We start from the raw sequence: 24409 nt of genomic DNA on the forward strand, positions 1-24409 counted from the left end.
GCCAGGGTAGTATACTGAAGCATGCCTGTACCTAACTTTCATCATAGTGACATCTACAGGAGGAAACTGAGTAAATATAAGAGAAGGCATGTCCCACTATGAACCAGATGGTTTGAGTTGACTCTTAAAAAAAGAAACAAGGTTCTAGGGGCAAGAGGAAAACAAAATTCAGAAATTTAGAAAAAACATTTAAAAGACTTATTTTAGGATGAGGATTATTAAGACTAGAAGTCCAGAAAAGGCTTCTAGATCAAGAATAACCTATTCTGAAGCAGGTTGAATAGGAAATGAAACAACAAGGGAAAAAAACCAACATTTCCAAATCTGCTTTCAACATTTATTCTGTGTCCCTGTGATTTCCTTCCTTGTAATAGTGTGGAATACAAATATCAGTAATCTAGCTTGCATATCAACACAGCACTATTCTGAATTTACAGCTGATACTCGACCATGGCCTTCTTTTTCCCCATGCTCAAAACTTGGCCTTAGAATTCTTGTCCTCACAGTTTTCTAGGCTGTCATCACCAGATGACTAGAATGTACACCTTAGAGGAAACCCAACCGAAACTCCGGGTTTAGACCTGCATTATTCATATACTTGTAATAAGGTACTTACTTAGTCCTTCACAAAAAGTCAAAAGAGAAAACCATCCTGGGGTGAGGTTGGTAAAGGGTAAGCAGAGCTGTCTGAATCACTTACCATTAGGGGAAAGGAAAAAAAAAAAAAGAGATAAAGCTAACAAGAGAAATAAGTGGAAACCACCAAGCTTTCTATAGCAGTTGCCAAAACAGGAAATTTACTTCCACTGGTCTGATACATAACCACAGACTCGAACAGATTATGACCAGGAAGACAGGCTGAACAAAGAAAACTTAGCAAAATATAAATAAAATCTTCTCAATTTTCTACTGTCAGATATGTAATTAAGGTTTGTTTCAAGTATTTTGAAATTCTAAACATATCTATGAATAAAGAGATAGCTCACAATAGTCAGACATTACTCATTTACCAAATAAAAAGCAATTTAATTTTTTAAAAAAACTTTTATAAGGTAGCCGTACAAAATACACCAGAGTGCCACAATAGCCTCATGATTAGAGTAAAATGAAGATGTTAAAAATATTGTAGAGGTACATACGTTGACATAGAAAGGTGCTCATGACATAAGTTTAAAATGTGGGTTATAAAAGAGAATATGCACTATGAGCCAGTTTGTGTTTTAAAAAGTCTAAAGGCATAAAAACCATTAGTTAATATTTTGGTATAACTTGTGGGCATGTGCGATTTTGAGTGATTTTTAGTTTCTTCCTTTTTTCTCTCTGTATTTCCTAACTTTACTGTAAAAAAAACTGATATTATTTGAGAAATTATTTCTTTTCTGGGCTTTGGTTTTTTGTTTTGTTTGGTTTTGTTTTTTTGAGGTAGGGTCTTGTCCCTCACCCCGGCTAGAATGCTGTGGCATTATCATAGCTCACTGCAACCTCCAGGGCTCAAGCGATCCTCCTGCTTCAGCCTCCCAAGTAGCTGGGACTACAGGCAATGCACCACCACACACAGCTAATTTTTCTATTTTTTGTAGAGACAGGGGTCTCATTCTTGCTCAGGCTGGTCTTGAACTCCTGACCTCAAGCAATCCTCCCACCTCAGCCTGCCAAACTGTTAGGATCATAGGCATGAACCACCATGCCCAACCTAAGTTTTTTCTTTTAAAAACCTACTGCAATTAGTAATTTTTTCTTTTAGTGTATGTACAGCCATCAGAAAGAAGAAAGGAGCAAAGCACTGGGCACTGTACAAGCTGTGTGTTCAGATTTACCTCTCTAGCAACAGCTGCTTCCACTCGGCTGGGTAACTGGAAGATCCAGCCTGATAACCTGAAGACCCCTGCTGTATCTTTACACCCTCCCCACTTACAACTCATCAACCTGTACCTTTAGCAAACTATTTCTCCATATAGGCCACCTGCAGCCAGGCTATATCAAAAATCTTTAAAAGTGCATGGTGTATTCAACATTGTACTGGAAGTTCCAGCCAGAGCAATCAGGCAAGAAAAATAAACTATAGGCATCCAAATCACAGAGAAGTAAAAAACTATCTCTGCTGCAGATGACATGACCTTTTATGTACAAAATCCTAATGAATCCACCAAAAAACTATTGAAGCTAATAAACAAATCCAGCAGGATACAAGATCAACACACAAAAATATCAGTTGTATTTCTATACGCTAGCAATAAACCACCCAAAAAGAAAATTAATAAAACAATTCCATTTACAATAGCATTAAAAAGAGTAAAGAACAAATTAAATCAGCGAGGTATAAGACTTATACACTAAAAAGTACAAAACACTGCTGAAGGAAATTAAAGAGCAACTAAATAAATGGAAATGCATCCCATGCTCATGAAAAAGAAACTTTTGGGGTGGGGGAGGGGGTTTATATTATAAAGATGGCAATACACCCCAAAGTGATCTATAGAGTCAATGGAATCCCTATCAAAATCCCAATAGCCTTTTTTGGAAAAATAAAAAAGCTGATTGTAAAATTCACGTGGAAATGCAAGGGACCCCAAATAGTCAAAACAATCCTGAAAAAGATAAAAGTTGGAAAACTCACACTTCTCAATTTCAAAACTTAACTATAAACTACAGCAATCAAAACAATGTGGTATATGGCCTAAGGATAGGCATACAGATCAGTAGAATAGAATAGAAAGTCCAGAAATAAACCCATATATCTATGGCCAATTGATTTTTGACAAGGGTGCCAAGATCATTCAATGGAAAAAGGAAAGTCTCTTCAACAAATGGTGCTGAGGGAACTGCATATCCACATGCAAAGGGGTGGGGAACCTGCAGTCTCAAGGCCACATATGGCTTTCTGGATCCTTGAGTATGGCCTTTTGACTGAATCCAAAGTTTACAGAACAAATCCTTTTAATAAACAAATGGCCAATAAGGACATGAAATGATGCTCAACACCATCAGTTGCTAGGGAAATGCAAATCAAAACCACAACAAGATACCACTTTATGCCCACTAGATTGGCCATTAACAAAAAATGGAAAACAACAGGTGTTGGCAAGGATACAGGGAAAATGAAATCTTCCTACATAGCTGGTAGGAATGTAAAATGGTATAGCTGCTGTGACAAACAGTCTGGCAGTTCCTCAAAATGTTAAACGCAGAATTACCAGATGAGCCACCCAGTAATTCCACTCCTAGGTAAATATCCAAAAGAATTGAAAACGGGTATTTAAACAAATACTTGTACATGAATATTCATAGCAGCACTATTCACAATAGTCAAAAGGTGCAAATAACCCAAACATCCATCAACTGATGATCAGATAAACAAAATGTGGTATATTCTTACAATGGAATATTATTCAGCCATAAGAAGGAATGAAGTGTTGATACATACACAGGGTTTCCTTTGGGAGTGATGAAAATGTCTTACAACTAAACAGAGGTAATGGTTGTACAACACTGTGAGTGTACTAGATGTCACTTTAAAATGGTTAATTTTATGTTATATGAATTATACCTCAATTAAAAAAATACAAAAAACAGCATGGTCTAACAACCTAAAATATTTTAAACAAATTTAGTTTCTGTTCAGAAACCACCACAGGTTTTAAAATAGATTCAAAGCTGTTTCATCACAGCATTTTTTATAAAGCTAATCTCCAAAATACTTCAAAAAGTAATATTAATAGAATGCCCTATTTCTTACCAGAAGATTCTTTTCCATTCTGTTTTTCATAGAGGGTGCCCACAGACATCAAGAAAACAATAACCAGGAATACTGGAATTCTCCATGAGCCAGCAAGGGATGCTGCAAATTATTAAGAATTAACATGTTTAGCAAAATAAAAACCTAGTACATGTTTTTAAATCACTGAGTTTTGTAGACTGACAGAACAATCTGATATATATGTTAATTACACAATTATTTCACAGGGAAAAAATTTTTTTAAAAAGCCTGAGATAGATTAAACTTCAATTCAGGGTTTCTCACAGGAAGTTCACCCCTGCTCCAATGGGTCGGTATGTGGCAGCCTACCTTTAAAGTGCTCATATCGTCTGAGGAATGGAGGCAGTTCTAGCTCATATCCAGGAGTTAAGACCATCCCAAACTCAAACCAACTATTTGACCCCAGAATAACCAGAATCGGGCATAGATCCTAAAGTCATGAAGCCTGACTTGATTTCCCAAAAATATCACTGGGTGTGAACTCTCTCAAGAAAGGACAGAATGGCCCAAAAGAGCACGGCAAAAGCTTCAATGTCTCCTCCTCAGTATATAGTGCAGAAGTGTTAACAAGTCACCAAGGAGCGGGTCCTTACGCATAACCACCAGCATTTCCCTGAGTCCATCTAGAGACTCACAGACATACCTGCCTGCCTCCCTCCTCTGCCTTTGCCAAACTCGAAATGAGTCATATGACCCAGCAGGGGATCTTGCAGATAAAATCTAGCATTCCAACTAGACAAAGCTAGAGAACAATCCTTTGACATCAGACTCTATGCAGGGGCATAACAGTTTTTTATTTTTTATAAGTAGCTCTACAAACTACTTTGAATAGGCTATCTACTGCTCTGGGTTACTGAATTTTGTTTTTAAATTAGAACTTAATGCTTCCATTGACTTAGACTTGGAGAGTCTTAACTACATGTACCATGCTGAAAAATCACTCAGCAACATGCTAGCAGCCAATCATAACAGGGAACTCCTTACTCCAAGCAGCTCTGACATGGATCATCCTTACACTGAGCAGAGATTTGTCTCTCTGAAGCTACTCACTACTCTGACACCTCCTCTCCCTCATGATTACAGAGATCTGTTTAAACCACTCTTTCAAAGGACAGCCCTTCAAACATTAGAAACAGGCTTTCGCATTTTATGTCCTCCTTGCCTTCATCTCCTCTCCACCCCTAGAGGGCCCATTCCCTCCTCTTATCCTAAGTAAACATCTTCTCTAGTTCCTTTAACTGGTTCTCAAACGTGATTTTGAGCACCTCTTATAAACCTTGACTGCTTATCTGCACTTTACCTAAGTATGACACTCAGAAATGACCATGAGAGTCCAAGTGTGCTCTACTTTTTAAGACATATTAACTTTTAAAGGACCTTTTTGAAAATGAACACGCATTAATATAATTAAAAGATACCTTTTAAAGCATATCATTTCATTAACAATTAATGAAAGATTAAAGCATAACATTTTCTAAAGATTACTTTTTAAAATTTTAAATGCAACCTACAACACTACAAAAAATTCACTTTCATTCACACAGTCAGCCTCTGCTGATCTTAAACTAGACTTTTTTTAAAAAACAAAGAACCCACCTAAATGAAAAAGCAATATAATCCAGACAGGAATTGAAACTGCTCTCAAGTAGCGTTCAGTGCTTGCATTCCACTTGAATGAAACAGTCAACACATAGCCAACTACCAACGTCCAGATCTTAAATAAATGAAATATAGACACAGCTGTAAAATATATACACATGAAAATGAACATACAATTATACAAAATTTGCAAGCATCTATATAGCAGGAGCACTCTGGACACAGCACAGATAAGATGAATGTTGGTGGTGCTAAAAGGAACACAACTAGGTTCTCCTCCTCTGTTTAGATAAATTAAGTTTTAAAATAAATAGGCATTTGAAATCTCATATAGTGATATTAAATATCTAACAAAAAATACATAGTTTTAAGATATGCTAAAGTACAAACCCATCTTAAAAATACTTAAGATATTCAATGTATAAACCACAGATTTAAGAGCCTTCACTTGGTAAGTGGGCTACAGGAAAAAAAAAAAAGAAAGAAAGAAATTAATAAAGATAAATTAAGAGCCTAACCTTGTGGAATTCCTAAAGGTTTCTTTCTCAATTAATGTTTAGAAAAGAAATGAAAAGCCAAAACAAGAAAGCTTTCCTAAAAAGGTCAGGTTAAACAATTTTACTTCAGCCTATAAAATATGCTTATTACTGCTAAAGGAATTTTTTTAAAGCCATAAAGAAGGCAGCCAGCCTAAGTGTGACTCTGCTGAAAATAATCCAGGTAACAGATGCTTAGAACCTAATCCAGAGATACCACGTTCCAGTTGAAGAAATGTGCCTGAAAAAATATTACTAGAGGAATAGCAAGACTTGGAAACAGAAGAACCAGTCCCCTCCTCATATCTCCCTAACACTAAAGCTAAATGGCTCCAGAACTTAAGAAATATCAAAAGAAACCAGCATAGCCTACACAGAAACTTGCATTTTAATACAATATTTACAAAAAACAGAAGAAATACATAATCCAGAACAAATTTGAGCACAAAAAACTTATAAGACCAAGAAGGTAAAATTCAAGTTTGATGTGAACTTGCAAAAAAAAAAAAAAAAAAAAAACCCCAAATTAAGACAAAAAGGAACTTCAAGCTATAATTCAGAGCATGAAGAAAAAAGAACTGATAAGATTACTACAATAGACAGAAAAAAACTCTCACATTATTTGGGTCATATCTATCAGTAAAAATAATTTTAAGGTATTAAAAATGTTTATAGCTTCTGGCCGGGCGCGGTGGCTCATGGCTGTAATCCTAGCACTCTGGGAGGCCGAGGCGGGAGGATCATTTGAGCTCAGGAGTTCGAGACCAGCCTGAGCAAGAGCGAGACCCCGTCTCTACTAAAAATAGAAAGAAATTATATGGACAGCTAAAAATATAGAGAGAAAAATTAGCCAGGCATGGTGGCACATGCCTGTAGTCCCAGCTACTCGGGAGGCTGAGGCCGGAGAATTGCTTAAGCCCAGGAGTCTGAGGTTGCCATGAGCTAAGCTAACGCCATGGCACTCTACCCCGGGCAACAGAGTGAGACTCTGTCTCAAAAAAATAAATAAATAAAAAATAAAAAAATAAAAAATAAAATGTTTATAGCTTCTGACCTGAGAATTCAGCTTGGAAACTTTATCCTCACTAATGATAAATTCTGAAAAAATTTAAATATAAAGAAGTTCATCAGAGGGAGATTTATAATAGAATAGTGAAAAAGTGATTATCTGAAAGGTCAACAATTGGGAAATGATTAACTATGGATGATTCACACAATAAAATGTTACACAACCATTAGCATCACTTTTTAAAAAACAAAGACTATATAGCTTAAAAACTCCTAATATCATATTAGGTTAAAAGTAAAATACAAAAAGTATATACGATGTGATTACATCTACCATTTTGTGGGAGAAAAGAAAATGTACCAACAAGTCGTATTTGGATGGTAAGATTTGGTTTTCCTTTTATTTTTTTCCGTACTTTCCAAATTGCCTTTAATGAGTACTAATTCTTTTATAATAAAAAGAACATTAAAATTTTTGTCTTGAGCAATTCTATCAGATGAAATATTACAGAACTCTGAAGCCCAAAAAATACATGAGGACATGGAAAGTGAGACTACAGCTGCTTCAAAAAAGTTCAGGCTTGCAGGTTCAGACAAATTAACCCTGGGAATTCAGAGAATTTGAAATATGATTGTAGAGCTCAAACAAAATCGGAGTACAACGATAATACATTTACATGACACTATGTGCCAGGCTCTGTTCCAATGTTTTATATATATAAATTCATTTAATCCTCATAATTCCACAAAATAAGTATCATTATTATGTCCATTTTACAGATGAAAGAAACTGAGACTTCAGGGAAGTGATTGCCCGAAGTCACACAGCTAATAAATGACAGAGCCAGGATTAGAACCCAGAAATGTGGCTCCAGAGTTCACTTTCTCAACCATAAGGAGAAAAAAGTGTGGTTCTAGAAAAATAAAGATAAGCAAAAGCTGCTCCGATTTTTATAAGAGAAAATAAAAAACAGTTGATTTTGACAACTACAAATTGTTGAAATCAAAATAAAAAATGACCCTCAGTAAATGAATGGTCTGCAGTGTTGTGCCACACAGGAATAATCAGCCTCACCCTATTTTTCTTTTTTTATGTTGAGACAGAGTCTCAAGAGGTAGGTAGGACTACAGGCATGCGCCACCAAGCCCAGCTAATTTTTCTTATTTTTAGTAGAGACAGGATCTTGCTTTTGCTCAGGCTGGTCTGGAACTCCTGAGTTCAAGGGATCCTCTCACCTCAACCTCCCAGAGTGCCAGGATTAAAGGCCCAAGCCACTGCACCTGGCCCCGTCTCGTCCTATTTATCGTTAAATCAGTCACTTAGATGAAAAACTAGAGGCATGCTAATCACACTACACAAAACTGAGTAGTTAATAAAAATTGAGACAACCTATAATGACTCAGAAAGGTATCTTGAAACCAGAAGAATGGGCTAATCCAAATAAGATTAAATTTAATGGAGAGAAATGCAAAGTTCTGCTTTTAGGTTCATTCAGAACTAAACTGCAAAAGTATGGAATGGAAGGAGCATTTTTAACTACTTTCCAGTTCAGTATGAGTCAGAGTGTGGCTGGTATGAGTACTTATTTATAAAAGTACAATATCCATACCAGGAAAAGTGATTGTTTCAATGAATTTTGCACTACCAAACCACATGAACAACAAAATTCAGTCTGGGAAAGGCAGTGAAAATCACAACATAATGAGATATAGATATAGCTGGGGGGCAGCAAGGGAGAAATAGTTTAGCTTAGAAAAGAGAAAGAAATGTCAAGATTTGATAGCTATCTTCAAATAGTTATTAAAAAGTTCATCAAGGAGAGGCATGAGACTTAATTTTCTGTGGTTCTGAGAGCAGAATTAATACATGAGAATTAGGAAACAACACATATCGACTCAGTAACAAACTATAGTTGTCTAAAAATGAAACAAACTATCATCACGAAAAATATTTGAGCAAACATCAACCAGAGATGACAAAGTAGAAAAGTCGGCCCTTAGTAAGGTACATACTGAATTAGACTTCAGATTTTAAGTCTATAATTCTTTTAAACCAATCTCCACGAAGTCTTATCTGTACTTATAAGGAATTAATATCACTTACAGAGAGAGAGAAACTGCATACTTAAGATTTTTTTAAGAGAAATTTATGGCCCGAAGAATGTATTTTCATCTAGTAAACCTGAAACCCACAGATTATCTCATTTCAGTTTAAAATAACTACTTTTTAAATATACTCCCAATTCCACTTTTAGGAATGTTTTACAGAAGCACTGCACACTGTGCAAATATAAAAATATTCACTGCTGCTGTTTACAATATAAAAAACTGAAAACAATCTAAACGTCATTTTATAGGGGACTAGCTAAACAATGGTATCTCCAAAAATGGAATATTCAGACTTTCACAGGCATGATATCTATATTCAATGATAACAGTACAAATTTATGCATGTGTAAATTTATAATGGTGAAAATGTACTCAAAAAAAGTTTTAAAATATTATCCCTGGATGGTTGGATTTTAAGGAGTAATTTGTTTCTTTATGGTTTTTACTGAATTTTCTCCTAAGGTTATGTAATATTCTTATAAATAGAAAAAGAAATGTTTTTAACTTTAAAAAAAAAAAAAGCCTCTTTTTGGCTTATGGGTTTTTTTCCCCATATATTTTGAACTGCTTCCTCAGAAAAGATTCATGAAGTAATATTATTAGTTCAAAATGTATGGCCATTTATAAAAACACTTTAGAATTTATATTAAACCCATCATGATTATATAATTACCAATGGTTAAAAATGTTTATTAGTGCATTCTAATACAAATTCAGAGCTAAGAAAATGTGTTAGAAATATTTTCTAAAAGGCATCTAGAGGAAAAAAAGGATTTGTACTATAGCAATATTAAAAAGAAAGCTCTCTAAGTGCCAACAAGATGTCCACAGTATGACGATAAATGAGAGCAAACCACAGAATTATATGTATGTTATCCCATCTTTGTTTTAAAAAACAAAATTTAAAAATATCCTATACTTCATATGTTCACACAGGCACAGAAATAAATTTAGAAGACTATATAGTTAACAACAGTAACAGCTGTACAGTGGGAATAAAGGCAGAAAAAAGGGACAATTCACTTTTACCATATAAACTTTGGTGCTGCTTAAGTTGTTTTTTATATAGCAAGATTTTACTTGAGTCAACTTTTTAAAATTCACTAAATATTCTTTAAAATAACTTAGTGAAAATAAGGATTTATACGATCACATTTCATACATAATTTCTAGTCTAAGACCCCTTAAGAGTTTCTTATCCTTAAGCCTTTAGTAATGCAGAAGCCTGAGAGTAACAAGTCAATTTTATACATGTTTGGCCCCTGAGCAAACCTGTGTGAGTTTTCTTCCACACATAAATCAATGAGCCACAGTTATACATAAGAGGACATACTTTCCCAAATTTATATTCTTCAAAACAATGTATCTTTTTCAAAATATATCTTCCATAGTTATTTTAAAGCACCAACGTGCTAGACACCACATAGGACTGCATAAAATTTGGCAACATTTATTTAGCACTGTAAGTAAAGAGAATATACAATCACATTTTCCTTTCATCCGACATGATTATCCACATATAATTTTCTGGTTAAATAATATGAAATGCATAAAACGTTAAGTAGAAACTCTACTTTTTTTTTTTTTTTTTTGAGACAGAGACTCGCTCTGTTGCCTGGGCTAGAGTGCTGTGGCGTCAGCCTAGCTCACAGCAACCTCAAACTCCCGGGCTCAAGCAATCCTACTGCCTCAGCCTCCCGAGTAGCTGGGACTACAGGCATGCACCACCATGCCCAGCTAATTTTTTCTATATATATTTTTAGTTGGCCAGCTAATTTCTTTCTATTTTTTAGTAGAGATGGGGTCTCCCTCTTGCTCAGGCTGGTCTCGAACTCCTGAGCTCAAACGATCCACCCGCCTCGGCCTCCCAGAATGCTAGGATTATAGGAATGAGCCACCACGTCTGGCAGAAACTCTACATTTTAGACTGTGTTTTATTTATTGTCATCTGGGCATTCACTGGAAAAACAACTTGGCTTGTTTCTGCTGCACATTTTTGCAGTACAGTTTCCTAAGCCTTTTTCAGAGAGAATAAAACAACAGACTCCGTCTCAAGTTATGGAGCCACAGCCCTAATCACAGCCCCAATCAGTAACTGCGTCACGTACTTCATTATCCTTTAAAACAGTTTAATTCTAATTTGAAAACTGTTCTCTTCATCATATGGCAACTTAGAGTCAAGAACTTTTATAATCAAAATCTTTAAAAAAGTAATAAGGATTGGAAACTTTCCTCTTCACTGTTGCCAGGCAAGCAGAAACAAAACTAGAAACCAGTTCAGAAGTGGAATGCAGTCAGTAGCGAATGGCTGACTAATGTGCACTTCCAAAGAGCCTCCTGTGATCTGTAAAACAGACATCAAGGAATCTTAGAAATCATCCAAACCAACCCCTCACTTCACACAACTTGGGCTGGGTGGCCCAGAGTATGGCCCTGGTCTGTCCAAGGTCACAAAAGAAGTTACCAGCAGATGTGAGTTTAGAACTTAAGGTCTTTCGATTCTTCAGCCACTATTCTTTCCACCCCATGCTTTGTTATAATATTAGATGGAAACAATGGGATCAGAGACCATGGAGAAAACAAATCTGCTGCACAAATTGTAAATAGTCTTCAAATTTTTTTTTAAACAATCTAAACTAATAGGGAGAGGAAGATCAGAACACTTTCAGTAGAGAAAGATGGGGGAGCAGGGCAGGCCATTAGCTTTTCAGATTTGTCTTGCACAACTCTATGCCACAGGGAGACGCCAAGGCCTGAGTCACATGTGAGCTTGTGCAACAGATGATTTTTCTTAAGTGTTCTGAAGTCACTAAGTCAGTGCAATATTCTACTATATTTTAAATCGTTGGAAAAGAATTACTCATACCATAATTGATTAGTCTTTCACTCATAAGCAGGATGGAGTGTTAGAAAGACAATGAAGTAATCCAAAAGTGAGGTGAAGAGGAACTGAACTAGAAGGATAAACTGGCGACAAAGAAAAACACAAATAATGAGGATACTACAAAGGAAAACTGGACAGGACCTGGGAAAACTACACAGATATAAGGATAAGAGAGAGGAAAGAACAGAGAGGACTAAAGTTTCTAGATGACTTGGTTCCAGGGATCTTTGGGGGAACATTTGTGGTTAGTCTAATCCTGATATTCTTCTGTTTTTTCCTAGTAACTAGAATCAATTTACATTTAAAAAAAAAAAAAAAACTAAACACAATGTATTGGGAAAAACTTTTTAAAATTCTTATTGAAAGTTAGCCACTATGAAGAGTTTTGATGACAGCAGGACTTCACCTGCTAGGTCTACTGAATGTCATTTCCTAACAGAATGAACAAATTAATCTCTAAATTAGTTTTCCTATATATGAAATCCCACCCACCTACCTCACAGGATTATTGTGAGACCAAAACAACATCCATGAAAGATCCTAACCCAGTGCCTGGCTAAGGGCAGATGCTCGAAAGTAGGATCTTAAATGTGTGAATTATGAGTTCATCAAAATGTGAATTGGCACCTTGGGAGGCTGAGGCTGGAGGATCACTTGAAGCCACAAATACGAGACCAGTCTGGGCAATGGTGAGACCCTGTCTCTACAAAAAATAAAAAAATTAGCTGGGCATGGTGGCACACGCCTGTAGTCCCAGCAACTCTGGAGGCTGAGGCTAGAGGATCACTTGAGCCCAGTAGTTGAAGGTTGCAGTGAGCTATGATTGCGACACTGTACTCCAGGGCAGGCAACCTAGTGAGACTCTGTCTCAAAAAAAAAAAAAAAAAAAAAAAAGAAAAAAAATTTTTGGATTGACTTAAATGTAACTTTTCTCTCTGCCTCTCTCATCTTTATCACTCTTCAGCAATGGCTCATATGTACAAGTTGTCTAGAGAGCATAAAGATCACTGTTCTATAACAGGCAGCCCTTCCTGGGCTCAAAAAACCAAACTGCTGTGAACTATGAGATAGAAAAGTTACAGAGTGAGCCCCCTTCCCGGTCACATGACCTGCTTTCATATCATGTCTGGCCTTAATCAGCACTTTTGCCTGAGAACGGAGGACTTCCTATCTCTACTTCCCAGGTACACCTCACCCTCAACCAACAAAGCAGACCCAGTCCTAAGTGCTGTAAAATACAACTCCAAGCCCTGTTTCTCTCAAATTCAGATCCACCTGGATGCTCTAGTCTTTCAGATTTAGCCCTTCTACCACTCCCCACTAACTTCAAATTAACTCATACTGTCTCTTTTATAATGGGTTTGTTGGGTTTTTTTTTTTAAACCCTCTCTCCTCTATTGCTCCCAACACTTTAGCCAAACAGTTGAGTTTCAAGTCTTTTTAAATTTATTAATTGGCTTGCCCTTTCTCCCCCCAGTCTAATCAGTCTTGGCCCTTACCTCTCTTCCACTTATCCACAACCCACACAAGTAAACCACAAAGAGGGTTTATCTTTGGTAAAAAGAAATTCAAATATTCATAGGTGGTAGGCCTTTCTTTTCTAATTTCCTACAATTTGAAGGATATGCTACTTGGGCAGTATCAACAGTCAAAAATGTCAGCAGAATCTACAAATGTGTCTGACAAGACTGAATTTCTTGAGGATAAGATCAAGTTTATATTTCTTAACAGCACATAGCGTTCTGCCTTCTATAAAAAAGGCATTCAGGCCAGGCGTGGTGGCTCATGCCTATAATCCTAGCACTCTGGGAGGCCGAGGCGCGAGGATTGCTCGAGCTCAGGAGTTCGAGACCAGCCTGAGCAAGAGCGAGACCCCCCACCCCCCCGCCCCCGTCGCTACTAAAAAAAAAAAAAAATAGAAAGAAATTAACCGGACAACTAAAAATACATAGAAAAAATTAGCCGGGCATGGTGGCACATGCCTGTAGTCCCAGTTACTCGAGAGGCTGAGGCAGAAGGATTGCTTGAGCCCGGGAGTTTGAGGTTGCTGTGAGCTAGGCTGACGCCACGGCACTCTAGCTTGGGCAACAGAGTGAGACTCTGTCTCAAAAAAAAAAAAAAAAAAAAGCATTCAACTAACCGAATTGTGAAACGACAAGGTAAAGGACAAAGAGCACTGAACTGGGCCTGCATAAACGTGAAACACAGATTCGTTCATGAGATATGTGACTTTGGGACAATCACATTCTCTGGGCATGTGGCCCATAACTGGTGGGTAATGAATATTTATCTGTGTGTCTGTCATTCCCATTAGAATATGCTCATATAGGATTATATGCACCTTCAAGAGGGGGCCTGCATCTTACTCCTTTTTTAAGTCCCTCACGAAGCCCAGTACCTAACACATGCTCAATCAACTTTTAACTTGAACCGAGGAGTAGTACTGACAGAACAAGAGAAAACAGTTCTGGGATCAGTCATCACTGCACCAATAACCTCTGGCTTGAGAGATAAGGGGAATTATGTCGCAACTTGAAACAATGAACTTTATTTCACTAACAAAAGTGGTGAATCAAATTATTTTTAAATGGTATTATTACTCAACTAACATTCTTATGCACTAAATATCCACTTGTTTTAACAGTTCCCAGTTAAATATGCCGATAATTAACTGGTCTAAAATACACTCTGAGTTAGGAATTGTGTCACTAGATTATCTTTGAAATCCCTTACAATTCTAAAGCTCCCTGATTTTCTAACAGTAAGCCCAGGGTGATGCAAGCATCACAAATCCACCTCTTCTTCGCCCAGCTGGCTGCTGTCATCCAGGCGGGAAGGAGACGTGCTGTGGAACATCAGTCCCTGCCCAACAAAAGTAGTTCCCAAGAAGTAGAGGGCGGAGAGGAAGAGGTCCAGGTGGCTCAGCGCCTTGCACAAACTATACTGAAATCACCTGAGAGGCAGTACCAGCCTGTGAAGAAAGTTTTGTTTTAGGACTTGAGAAATCTGAGTCACCCAGTGCCCTCTTTGTCCCTAATTAGCCCTAGCCTGGTAAGATGTCACCTCTCTTATCTGTAAGATGGCTACAAGTTGGGCTGGAATCTCTAAAGTCCCTTTCAGCTGACATCCAAATGTGCAGACCGCAGGGTGGTAGGGGCACCCTCTCCCTCTCAAACCAGGAGTAAAACCAAGCCCCCCTGCCAAGTTTTGGGGCTCTTCCTGCAAAGTGGAATAGTGATTCTTAATCCGGGGCCTTGTCCCCTTAAGAGAGCCTATTAGTATGGAGGCGGGCAGCAGCGAGGGCTGTTTCAAATCACACTCTTTGGAAGAGTGTGCGCCAAATCCCTCAGATGTGGGAAGGCAGGCGGAGACGGACATTCATTGCAGCACAGGTGTGGCCCTTTGGTCGCTCCCGCACGATGAGGAGGGGCTGCAGTATTGCACCTGGCACACTGGGGGTTTAGGGAAGGGTAGGGGGTGCCCGCCAGGACCACGGAGGGCCCGGGCTGCCGCTCACTCACCCACAGGCTGCTGAAGTAGTCCAGCCCGCGGCAGATGAGCTCACCGGCGTGCGCCAGCAGCACCTGCACGCCCAGGTAGCTGCCGAGGCAGTAGAGGCCGTAGAGGAGCGGGCCCCCGGCGCCGAGCAGCAGGAGCAGGCGGCGGCGGCGCAGCACCTGCTCGCCCAGGGCCTCGACGCCGTAATCGACGAAGCAGAGTGGCAGCACCAGCGCGGCCAGCACGATGGGCGTGTGCGCCCGGTGCAGGCGCTGCAGCCAGTGGCGGCCCAGGCGCGTTAGCGAGCTCTTGAAGGGATGCAGGAAGGTACCGCACAGCACGGCCCACAGCAGCGGCCGCAGGAAGGCCTCCAGGATGAAGTACACTAGCACGGCGGCGCCGCAGCACAGGCACACGAACAGCACGGCCCCCGTGTTGTAGAAGGCCTGCTTGATGGGCTTGTCGAAGCGCAGCGCCAGCGCCGCCGTCCGCGGGGTCTCCCCGCCGCTGCCGCCACCCGGGCCGGCCGCGCGCGGGACCCGTGGCGCCTGCCCGGGGGAGCCCCGGGGGCCGGGCGCCTCAGCAGTCCCGCCGCCGCCATCAGCCATCGTGCCCCTGCAGCCGATGCCGCCGCCGCCGCGAGGCGGTACTGGGAGCCGAGAGAGGGGCGCGGGCAGAGGGCAGCGCGGGAGGCGCTCAGCATTGTGGGAATTGTAGTTCCCCACGGGCCGCTTAGCGCTTACGGGACCTGCGGGAAACCACAACTCCCAAGGGGCACGGGGAGCACGCCTCCGCCCCGGTGCTCCTTCGCCCATTGGTCCCCCAGGGTCCAGGTAACAAGTTTCTAAGGTCTACATCTTACTGGAGGCAAAAAGAAAAAAAAAGATCCCTTCATTCATTGGTTAATGTCAACTTCTCGGGAGGCGAGATCCCAAAGACGCGGTGCATTCAGAGATACTGAAAATCCAGGCTGCACGGTAGAATCCTGTGAAGGATTGATTATAAAAGACCGATGTCCAGATTCTGGTTTACTGATTTACTTAATAAATGCTTTTAAAGTGTTTGCTCTGGTGTATTTAACAGGATTTTACATGGCGATTACCATATAGCAGATCTTGTTCTAAGTGGCTCAGTCCTATTAACTCATTTAGTCCTTAGAGCAACCCTACAAAGAGGTGTTATCATTCTCATTTTATAAACAGAAAAAGTGAGACAGAATAGTAGTTAAATACCTGGCCAAGGTCACACAGCTACTAAGTGGCAGAAGCAGGATTACAACTCAGGGAATATGGCTCCTAAGACTGTACTCTTATCTACTATACTATTTGGCCTGAGAAAGGAACTCTTGGCATTTTTGTAAGTGCTTCTCAGAGGATAGTAATGTGTGGCAGCTGCTAACAACTATCTGGCAGGTGGCAGTGTGGAAGCAGTCTAACCTCTTGAAAGAGTCCTAGATCAGGGAGTCTCAAACTGCCACTATTTCTTTTTTAGACTGGATGTCAGGTCAATTATGCCTCCAACCTCAATTTCCCCTCTTGTCACATGAGAATGATAATAATATTTAATAGAAGCTTTTGCCTCTGGATTATTGTGGTAAAAGGAAACTCTGGGGCAGTACAAGGTACTTCTTTTTCTCCTGTTGGAAAAGTCCTGGGATCTAAGCCTGCAACCCATAAAATACCCCAATCAGCAATTTTATTTTTAAAAAATTAAGAAAGCCTTTACTGAGCACTCAATATATGACTGCTTCAAATCCTGCAAGTTATCCCTTTCCTGTTTCAATAAGTCTTCCTATTAATGTCAACATAATTTTTATTTCTCTTCTGAAGTAGACAAGACAGGTATCGTTATCCACAGTTTTCAGATGAAGAAACTGTTGCTTACCAAGACTAGGAGCCACAGGGATTCAGTAAATGAAGTAAAGGAAAAAGTAATTCATTTCCATCTCATTTATAGGTTTCAGGTCTCAGTTTTTCAGGTGGTCTTCAGAGTTTGACTCTGTAATATTCGCTTCAGCTGTTCCTACATTTTGCTTTGCTTCTTAACTACTTTGATTAGGCTTTCTGGAATTAAGATTACAAATTATAGTCATTTTGCTTTCAGTGTCCATTTTACACTGACTCACGTTCTCATTTATATAATAACAAGGCCTCAGCCTCCCTCCCAAAAAGTGCTCAGTCATTTCTACAGAGGTCCCAAAAGGATTACCTCACAGATGTCCAGAGAAATGAGGCCACCGCCAATCACCCTGCTACCCACAGAGCTCACTGAGTTGAGTGTCCACCATAAGCTTGCCAGTGCTTGCGTCATTATCCCCAGATCCGGAATACTCCCAAATGAGTATTTTTAATAATAAAAAAATAGAGGTTGCAAGATGTGCTGGAAAGGACACACACTTTTAAATTAGACAGACTTGAATTGTAATCTTGGCTCTGCCGGTTTCCGGCTGTATACCCATGGATAAATTAACTTCCTGAGCATGTTTCCTCATTTGTACAAGAGTGATATCTACATTGCAGGGCAGTTGTGAGGATTATAAGTAGTATATGTAAATAACTAGTATGGCACCTGGCCACGGAGTAGTCATTACTTCCCTTCCTATGGACCCCTTTATATACAGCACCTAGCTGCCCTGAACAGAACCCAACCACAATGGTTATTTTACAATAGAAATTCAAACAGTGCCTATTGGAAGAGTTATAACAAGGTGTTTGATTATAATTACTGTAAGCCAGGGCTGGCAATCGCAAGGCATATGAGTTATTACCTTCCTTTGCTGAGTCCGTGGCAGACATTATTAATCAACCACTGAGTTCTTTCTCACTGAAGCCTAGACACAGCCTCAAAAATCTTTCTCAGCAAAACATTCTAGGGACCCACAACCAACTGTACAAAGTAGGCATGCAAGGTAAAACTTAATTGCCTTCCTTACTGTCACTAACAATGGAGTGTCTGCTGTGAGATAAAATTGGCAGACTGAAAGTGGAGACAGTTGATTAAGAAAAAAAGAGTTTGGGAAGGTAAGGTTAGTATGTACACGAGAAACTACTGAGAGATTTGTTTTTAAATCTCAGTGGCTGAAGGATAAATGGTGCAATCAAGTCTGATACCATCAGGCCCTGCCTACTCCCCGTTGTCCCTCCTCTTCCCATGGCTGGACACGTGACCCCCACTTATAGTGCAGGTCCTGACAGGTCACTGTGCCGAGGGTGGCCTTTCCTGTCCTTCTGGTCCATGCCATCCAGCTGCAGTTAACCTTCCATACCATGCTTCACAGTGACAACAAAGATAATTGACCAGGTAGTGAAGAGATTATCAAATTGATTCAACCCAGTTGAGACTTATGTATCCAGGAGAGGGCCAGATGAATAAAATGCAGTGTAGAGATACATAAATTTTTTTTAAGTCTGTAACCAAGGCAGCTTCTCCTTCCCTTCCTAGGGTGGGAGAAAGATTGGGAGGGAGGATGGGCATTGCAAGCTGAACTTTGTGATTAACAATTGTGTGCTAAAAGCCATCATTCTCTGTCCAGAAAGTCGCTGGCCTTAAGCATCCTTTGCTGATGGTTCCTCATTTTCACAGGAGTGATTTATATTTTATCTGGAATAGATGAATTTTGAGAGATAGGGGTCGGGGTTTGGGATTCTTACCCCATTGCTTCCTTGGCTCTGAGTAGAGGTCACCCAATGGCATAAACAAGCAGCCTTCTCCTGCAGACCTGAGCAAGACTGAAAGAGGGTGGATGCATTTCAAACTGCCCAGATTACTTCCTCTTTATTGGTAAAATATCAAGTCCTGCTTGTTTGAATCCTAAGTGTTGCATGTCTGTACACTCTTTACACCACACTGATGTGACTGCAGCCTCTAACTGGTCTCTCTTCCCACCCTCTTGCTCCACTCTAGTCAGTTCTCTACATTGCAGCCAGTGTGGTCTTTCTAAAATGTAAGCTGGTCCCTCCCAAGCATCCTTACCCACGTGGTAAGGTCTAAATTCTGCACTACGATTTGCATGGTCCTCTGTGATGGCGCCTTGGCTTACCCTTCCTCACCTCTCTCCACTCCTCACCTTGTCCTTTATCCTCCAGCCTTGGGATGTAAGGAATAATGGCTCCCAAAGATATCCAAGTCCTAATTCCTGGAAGCTGTGATGTATGTTACCTTACATGCCAAAAGGCACTTTGCAGATGTAATTAAGTTAAGGATCTGAGATGGGAAGATTATCCTGGATTATATGGCTGAGCCCTAAATATAATCCCAAATATCTTTATCAGAGGGAGGGAAGGAGATTAGACTAAAGAAGAGAAGGCTATCTGACCACAGAGGCAGAGATTGGAGTGAGGAGGCCACAGGCTAAGGACTTTGGTCAGCTACCAGAAGCTGCAAGAGGCAAGGAATGGATTCTCTCCCCTGGAACCTCCAGTAGGAATCAGCCCTGCCAACACCTTGATTTTATGGCTGTAAGATTCAGTTCAGACTTCTGGCCTCCAGAACTATAAGAGAATACATTTCTGTTAAGCCACTGAATTTGCGGCGATTTGATGCAGGAGCAATAGGAAACTAATACAAGCCTTGTCAAATGACAGTGAGGTTCCAGAACATGTCCTACTGGTCTTTCTTCTGAGGTTGTTCTCCCCTTTCTTGAAGATTCTTCTGCACACCCTTTGCCTAGAGTATTTCTAACTGTTTGTGTTAGTCAGTTCAGGCTGCTATCACAGATTACCACAGACTGAGTAGTTTAAACAACAGAAATTGATGTCTCATATTACAGTTCTAGAGGCTTGGAAGCCCAAGATTGTGGTGCCAGCATCGTTGGGTGCCGGTGAGGGCGCTCCTCCTGGTTCAAAGATGGCCAACTGCCCGTTGTCTCCTCACATGGCAGAGAGTAGAGAAGACGTGAATTCTCTTCTGTCTCTTCTTTTTTTTTTTTTTTTTTTTTTGAGACAGAGTCTCGCTTTGTTGCCCGGGCTAGAGTGAGTGCCGTGGCGTCAGCCTAGCTCACAGCAACCTCAAACTCCTGGACTTAAGCGATCCTACTGCCTCAGCCTCCCGAGTAGCTGGGACTACAGGCATGCGCCACCATGCCCGGCTAATTTTTTGTATATATATATATTTTAGTTGTCCATATAATTTTTCTATTTTTAGTAGAGACGGGGTCTCACTCTTGCTCAGGCTGGTCTCGAACTCCTGACCTCGAGCGATCCACCCGCCTCGGCCTCCCAGAGTGCTAGGATTACAGGCGTGAGCCACCGCGCCCGGCCTCTTCTGTCTCTTCTTATCAGGACACTAATCTCATTCATGAGGGCTCTACCCTCATGACATAATTACCTCCCCAAAGCCCAATCTCCAAATGCCACCGTATTGGAGATTAGGGTTCCAACATAGAAATTTTGGGGGACAAAAACATTCAGTCCACAGTACCCTTCCTTAAGGTTCAACTTTAGTATCACTGCCTGCTTTCCTGCTTGCTCCAGGCTGGGTGAGGACCCCACTCTGGGTGTGTATCACCCCTGAGCTTTACATTATCACTCCATTCCCCACAGGTATTGTCATGGTCTTTATGGGTCTGGCTCCCCAAGTAGGCTCTGAGCCCCTCAGGGGCAGAACTCAAGACTTGTTCTTCCTAGAGAACTCTATGGGTAGTGTCTAAGCACATATGTGTCCTCAATAAATATTTATCGTTCAACGAATGAATGAGTAGTTAAAGCTTCTTGACCTCCTGGATGCAAATGACTTTCACATCTGCTCCAGTTCAGCAGTCTCTTCTTACAGCTTATCACCTGATCTTTGCACCTGGGACTGAGCCCTAAGAAATCTCCAAGTCCAGCGCCAGTCTGGGTCAGGTCAGATAACTGGGCTACCCACTGAGGATACTGCAAAATAAATAACACAGGGAACAAGTAGAATACTAAACAAGGACAAAATATTTGGGTTTTTTTTTTTTTTTTGGTGAAGATTAGAGCCTCTAGTGCAGAATGTGACAATGCCTGATTCTCTCTTAACATGCCATTCCTCGATATTCTCAAGCTGGCAGCTCAGCCACTACATTTTGTCATTTCTATACCTCCCTGATGATTCATTCGGCTCCACAACTAAACTCTAACTATTCTTAACATATAATATGATTTAGTTGCCAATAAGGCTCATAACTGAAATTCTTAGAGCTCGCTAGCTATGTGCAATTAACCAACTGCTAACTCTTGAAATGGGATTATAGACCCCCACTTACTACTTAACAAGGTATTAAACTGAAGCTATAAATGCAAACTGAAGCTATACACGCAAGTTTATTTTACAAATTGTTTCTCTACAGGGATTTTTACCTGACTACAACAAAATGATTTTCCTCTTTGTCAGACAAGACAGACTATCATCTTCTCTAAGGTCTATGGATTCAGGGAGAATTGAGGGAGACTTTACTAATGAAAGGATTTAAAACAAAGAAACAGAAAAAACAAAAAGGCACCAGGCCAAAGCGATAAGGAATTATAAACTAACTTTAATTACATCAACAGGAAGAATTTCAAACTATGTTGAGAATTTGTATTTTAAAGTTTAAATCTAGTTAATATATTCTGATTGTAACATAATCATCAAAAGATAAAAGTATAATGGCAAATGGACAGAACAATTATTTAGGTAGCATCTAAGAATACTGCTGTAATAACTTTATGTAAATAGAAATCCATGTCTTTATTAGTAATGTATCACACATCTTAGAGTAAAAATTCACATAGGACAGGCCTATAAATGTACATAAGTCTTGAAATCAATCACAATTGAACATTAGATACACAATTATTATAAAATAAATATAACCCATCAATGTCTATTTAAAGGCATAGTTTTTACAAAATAGTATTTTGTAGACAGTCTCAAAAAAGTATATTAATACTCCTGGAGCCAGATTGTTCCAGTATATCAGCACATCTGTGGGAATAAGGCATGTGGAGAAGCTGCATTCACTCTTCCAGTGGCCAGGGCCTTCTATGTGATGAAACGGAAAGGATTCTAGTGACCTGGGTGAATGCCACACCCACCACAGCACCCCGTAACCCTAGAGAATCGATTACACTCCAGAAGAATCAAACTGAATAGCTGTTAGCCTAATAGCAAATATCTAGGGGAAAACTGAAAGCATTAATCAAGCATCAGTATATTTTAAGTCAAAAATCCCAAATAGCTTGACAATTCAGTGAAATCTTCAGCTGCCAGACATATTTAAAAATCACATTAGTCTAGCCTCTGCTTTTGTGAAAAGGAACTTATATGCAAGTCATCTACTAAATATAAAACAAAGAAGTCCAACTTGAAACTGAATAGTTATATAATTAAACAACTAAATAAGGAATCTAATTCAATATAAAATGTGTATAAGTTACATCAACATGCCAATTACTCAGCTAATACTAGTCTTGGTTTCTTAACTAAGAGTACAGAAAAGTCAAATTGGACAATGATACTTCATATGCTCTTAACATTCATATATTGTTGAATGGAGGCAGCAAGACTTAATAAAAGATCTAGGAATCCTTTCTACGAACTAAATTACTATAAGTTCAAGGGTAGTTTTGCCTATAATATGCACCATGTTTTATCTCTTGGATTTTAAAGTATTCAGGAGATCAGAAACAGACACAACCCTGACTCTGACCTTCAAATGCTTGTGGTGTGTATATATAAGCATTTATGTATAAACACACACCATCATGTATGTACAAATATACAGATGATCCTCAACTTATGATAGGGCTACATCCTGATAAACCCATCAATCATAAATAGGAAATATCATAAATCACAATATTTTTCCATTTACAATGCATCTGGTGGGCCGCAACTCCATCGTAAGTCGAGGAATGTACTGAATGTACGTTGCTTTCGTACCATTGTGCAGTCAGAAAATCTTAAGTTGAACCATTGTAAGTCAGGGACCATCTGTGTATATAAACACACTGAGAACCCTTAGACTGTTCACTGAACATAACCAAATCTGTTTGGAAAAAAAGCACCTAAATCATATACCACAACAAAGTACACACATCTCAGCATTTGGCTTAGTGCAGTGGTTCCCAAACATTTTTCCATTATGATACATAAGATAGATGCCACATCACGTGTGTCCAAACACTCCCGTGGGTGTAACGGATTTTGATAAAACAAAAAATATCTACACAGAAATGAATTACTCTGAAACATTGAAATCCTTACCATAGAAAGCAGTTCAGCAGTAAAATTTGTTCACAATCACCATGCTTTGGTAAGACAAAACTGTTGCTTAGCAGTTTAGTACTTTACCACCACATCTTTTGCATCAGCTCCAGAAAATATATTAGAATGCAAGTGCATGGAATGCCATGATGTCATTTATTATAACAATAAATAAATGATAATTTATTTTAAAAACAAATTATTCACTAACTTCAATATTTTTACAATTGGCCAGTAGTAAGTTACTGGCAGTATCCTTTGCAACTGATCATGATACTTTGGTGTGTCCCTTGCCAGGAACAAGGGTGGAAAACCACAGTCCACAATCCAAACCCAGCCTGCTTCCTGTGTTTGTACAAAATGAAAAGACCATTCTTAGCCTGATTTTTTTTTTTTTTTTTTTTTGAGACAGAGTCTCACTCTGTTGCCCGGGCTAGAGTGCCGTGGTGTTAGCCTAGCTCACAGCAACCTCAAACTCCTAGGCTCAAGCAATCCTCCTGCCTCAGCCTCCTGAGTAGCTGGGACTACAGGCATGTGCCACCATGCCCGGCTAATTTTTTCTATATATTTTTAGTTTTCCAGCTAATTTCTTTCTATTTTTAGTAGAGACGGGGTCTCGCTCTTGCTCAGGCTGGTCTCCAACTCCTGAGCTCAAAGGATCCAACCGCCTCGGCCTCCCAGAGTGCCAGGATTACAGGGATGAGCCACTACTCCTGGCCAAGTCTTTGCATTTTTAAATGGCTTAAAAAAAAAAAATCTAAAGGAGAATATTTGTAACACATGAAAATTATATGAAGTTCAAATTTCAGT

The 24409-nt window shown here is 39.6% G+C and overlaps 1 protein-coding gene across 1 annotated transcript in view; it reads right to left on the minus strand.

Annotated features, from left to right (window-relative positions):
• Positions 1-15999, minus strand: part of TMEM245 (transmembrane protein 245) — an 83935-nt gene extending 67936 nt beyond the window's left edge. Inside the window, exons 1-3 of the mRNA XM_069476651.1 lie at positions 15415-15999; positions 5354-5471; positions 3737-3838 (exon numbers count right to left, since the gene is read on the minus strand). Of these exons, the coding sequence (XP_069332752.1) occupies positions 3737-3838; positions 5354-5471; positions 15415-15999 (805 nt within the window). The remainder of the gene's footprint in view (positions 1-3736; positions 3839-5353; positions 5472-15414) is intronic.
• Positions 16000-24409: the final 8410 nt, after the last annotated feature.

Source organism: Eulemur rufifrons, chromosome 7, assembly GCF_041146395.1.
Source record: "Eulemur rufifrons isolate Redbay chromosome 7, OSU_ERuf_1, whole genome shotgun sequence".
Lineage (NCBI taxonomy): Eukaryota > Metazoa > Chordata > Mammalia > Primates > Lemuridae > Eulemur > Eulemur rufifrons.